The sequence below is a fragment of the Aegilops tauschii genome, chromosome 4, assembly GCF_002575655.3.
Source record: "Aegilops tauschii subsp. strangulata cultivar AL8/78 chromosome 4, Aet v6.0, whole genome shotgun sequence".
Classification (NCBI taxonomy): Eukaryota; Viridiplantae; Streptophyta; class Magnoliopsida; order Poales; family Poaceae; genus Aegilops; species Aegilops tauschii.
Window position 1 is genome coordinate 527,028,605 of NC_053038.3, and position 2,482 is coordinate 527,031,086.

Sequence of the window (2,482 nt, forward strand, 5' to 3'; positions counted from 1 at the left end):
ATATAATAATGTAATTTCCGCACATATTACATAGTATTTGTGTATATACATTTGCACTCACTTAAAATCCCAAAAATGCTTACAAAATAAAAAATAAAACCAACTAATAAAGAAAAATAAATAACAAAAGCAGAACGCATAAAAAAGAAAAACAGAAGGAAAGAGGGATTGGCGAGGCGGTACATGTAATGGGCTTCGGCCCAGTCGCAAATCGACTGATGCAAATATGCGGTGAGTCAAAAAAATCAGCCCAAACCCAGCTCCCAGAACAGTCCAGAAAAAAAAACACAGCACGCATCTCAGGCTATGAATCAACAGCCGAGAAACTGACTGAACCAAAATTAAAATCCAGGGTATGAATCAAATTCATCGAAGTTCATAGACTGGAATTTCTCCATGTGCTCCCCTTCCCCCAGACTCGCTGGAACTACCTACATATACCCGGCGGCCCCTAACAAACCAAGCAAGCACTCCCGCAAAAGAGCAAGCACGTACGTCTGCCGGCCGGGACAAAAACTCCTCAGAAGAGCGATACAAATGGGCAGCTCCAACACCACCAACCCGACGGTTTTCTCTGGCATCGCGGCCGCCGACGACGTGAAGGAACCCTTCCGGCCGCTTAAGCCCGAGGACGTCCGATCTTACATTCACGAGGCTGTCGACTTCATCTGCGACTACTACACCACCGTGGAGTCCATGCCAGTTCTCCCCGACGTCAAGCCGGGGTACCTGCAGCACGAGTTCATGGCGTCCCCGCCAACTTATCCCGCACCGTTCCACGTCACCATGAAGGAGCTCAAGGCCTCCATCATCCCTGGCATGACGCACTGGGCCAGCCCAAACTTCTTCGCTTTCTTCCCCGCCACCAACAGCGCCGTCGCCATCGCCGGAGACCTCATCGCCTCCGCCATGAATACTGTCGGCTTCACGTGGCAGGCTGCCCCCGCAGCAACTGAGTTGGAGGTACTCGCGCTTAACTGGCTCGCGCAGCTCCTTCACCTGCCCGACACCTTCATGAGCCACACGGCCACCGGCGACCGTGGGACCGGAGGCGCCGTCATCCTCGGCACCACCAGCGAGGCAATGCTGGTAACGCTCGTCGCCGCGCGTGACGCTGCGCTGCGTCGGAGCGGATCTGTGAGAGTGTTTGGCATGCCGGGTCTGGTTGTCTACGCCGGGGACCAGACCCACTCCACCTTCTTCAAGGCATGCCGCCTTGCCGGCTTCGACCCCGCCAACATCCGTTCGATCCCCGCCGGCCCAGAGACCCAATACGCACTGGACCCGGCGAAGCTGCTCGAGGCCATGCAGGCTGACGTCGACGTCGGCCTCGTGCCAACGTACGTTTGCGCCACGGTGGGCACCACATCTTCCAACGCTGTCGACCCAGTGGGGGCCGTCGCCGACATTGCTGCATCCTTTGGCGCGTGGGTCCACGTCGACGCCGCCTATGCCGGCAGCGCCTGCATCTGCCCGGAGTTCCGCCACCACCTCAACGGCGTCGAGCTCGTGGACTCCATCAGCGTCAGTCCGCACAAGTGGCTTCTCACCTGCCTCGACTGCACCTGCCTCTATGTCCGCGACGCCCACCGCCTAAGCGACTCCATGGAGACAAACCCGGAGTACCTCAAGAACGACGCTACCGACTCCCACGAGGTCACTGATCTCAAGGACATGCAGATCGGCTTGGGCCGACGATTTCGTGGGCTCAAGCTGTGGATGGTCATGCGCACCTATGGCACCGCCAAGCTTCAGGAGCACATTCGCAGCGATGTCAACATGGCCAAGTTGTTCGAAGGTCTCGTCCGCACCGACCACCGGTTCGAGGTCGTCGTGCCTAGAAACTTTGCCATGGTGTGCTTCAGGATCAAGGCTCGTGGAGCCATAACAGAGGAGGCCGCAGATGAGGTCAATCGTGTGCTGATGAAGAATCTGAACAAGACTGGCAAAGCCTACTTTGCGCACACTGTGCTCAGCGACAGGATCTTGCTCCGGTTTGCGGTGGGGTCGTCGCTTCAAGAGGAGAGGCACGTGAGGAGTGCATGGGAGCTCATCAAGAGGACGACCAACGACTTGATGATGGATTAAGTGTGTGCATTCATAGAGAATTTGACCCCAAAAAATGAAAGAAACACACGACTATTTATGTGCCCGACAATTGTAATAGAGAGAGGTTCATACTACAACCTTGATTTATCACCAAAGTCTAAAAAACAACTCTAAACTCCAAAACCGTCTACTTTACAACCTCACATACAAAACCAAACGAAAATCAACCTTTCTCAAGTCAAAACCAGTCAAATGCCTAGTCAGCATCTTAGTCACCCGCCACGTCACACACCCGAAATATGAAAGTCACCCTGCCACATAGGCATCCTAGTAAACTAGATGGTTTCGAAGTTCGGGGTTGTTCTTAAACTTTGTTGACAATTCAGGGTTGTAATATGTGCTTCTTTCTTTGTAACACGAAAAGGAACTGAAT

The 2,482-nt window shown here is 53.7% G+C and overlaps 1 protein-coding gene across 1 annotated transcript; it reads left to right on the forward strand.

Moving 5' to 3' along the window:
• Window positions 1-471: 471 nt before the first annotated feature.
• Window positions 472-2,199, forward strand: LOC109749033 (tryptophan decarboxylase 1). Its single transcript, XM_020308031.3, has one exon. The coding sequence runs from the start codon at window positions 538-540 to the stop codon at window positions 2,086-2,088; it is 1,551 nt and encodes a 516-aa protein (XP_020163620.1). The 5' UTR covers window positions 472-537; the 3' UTR covers window positions 2,089-2,199.
• The last annotated feature ends 283 nt before the right edge of the window (window positions 2,200-2,482 follow it).

What these genes read in the sequence shown, in the direction of transcription:
- LOC109749033 (XM_020308031.3), top strand. Translation starts at nt 538, where the DNA reads ATGGGCAGCTCCAACACCACCAACCCGACGGTTTTCTCTGGCATCGCG.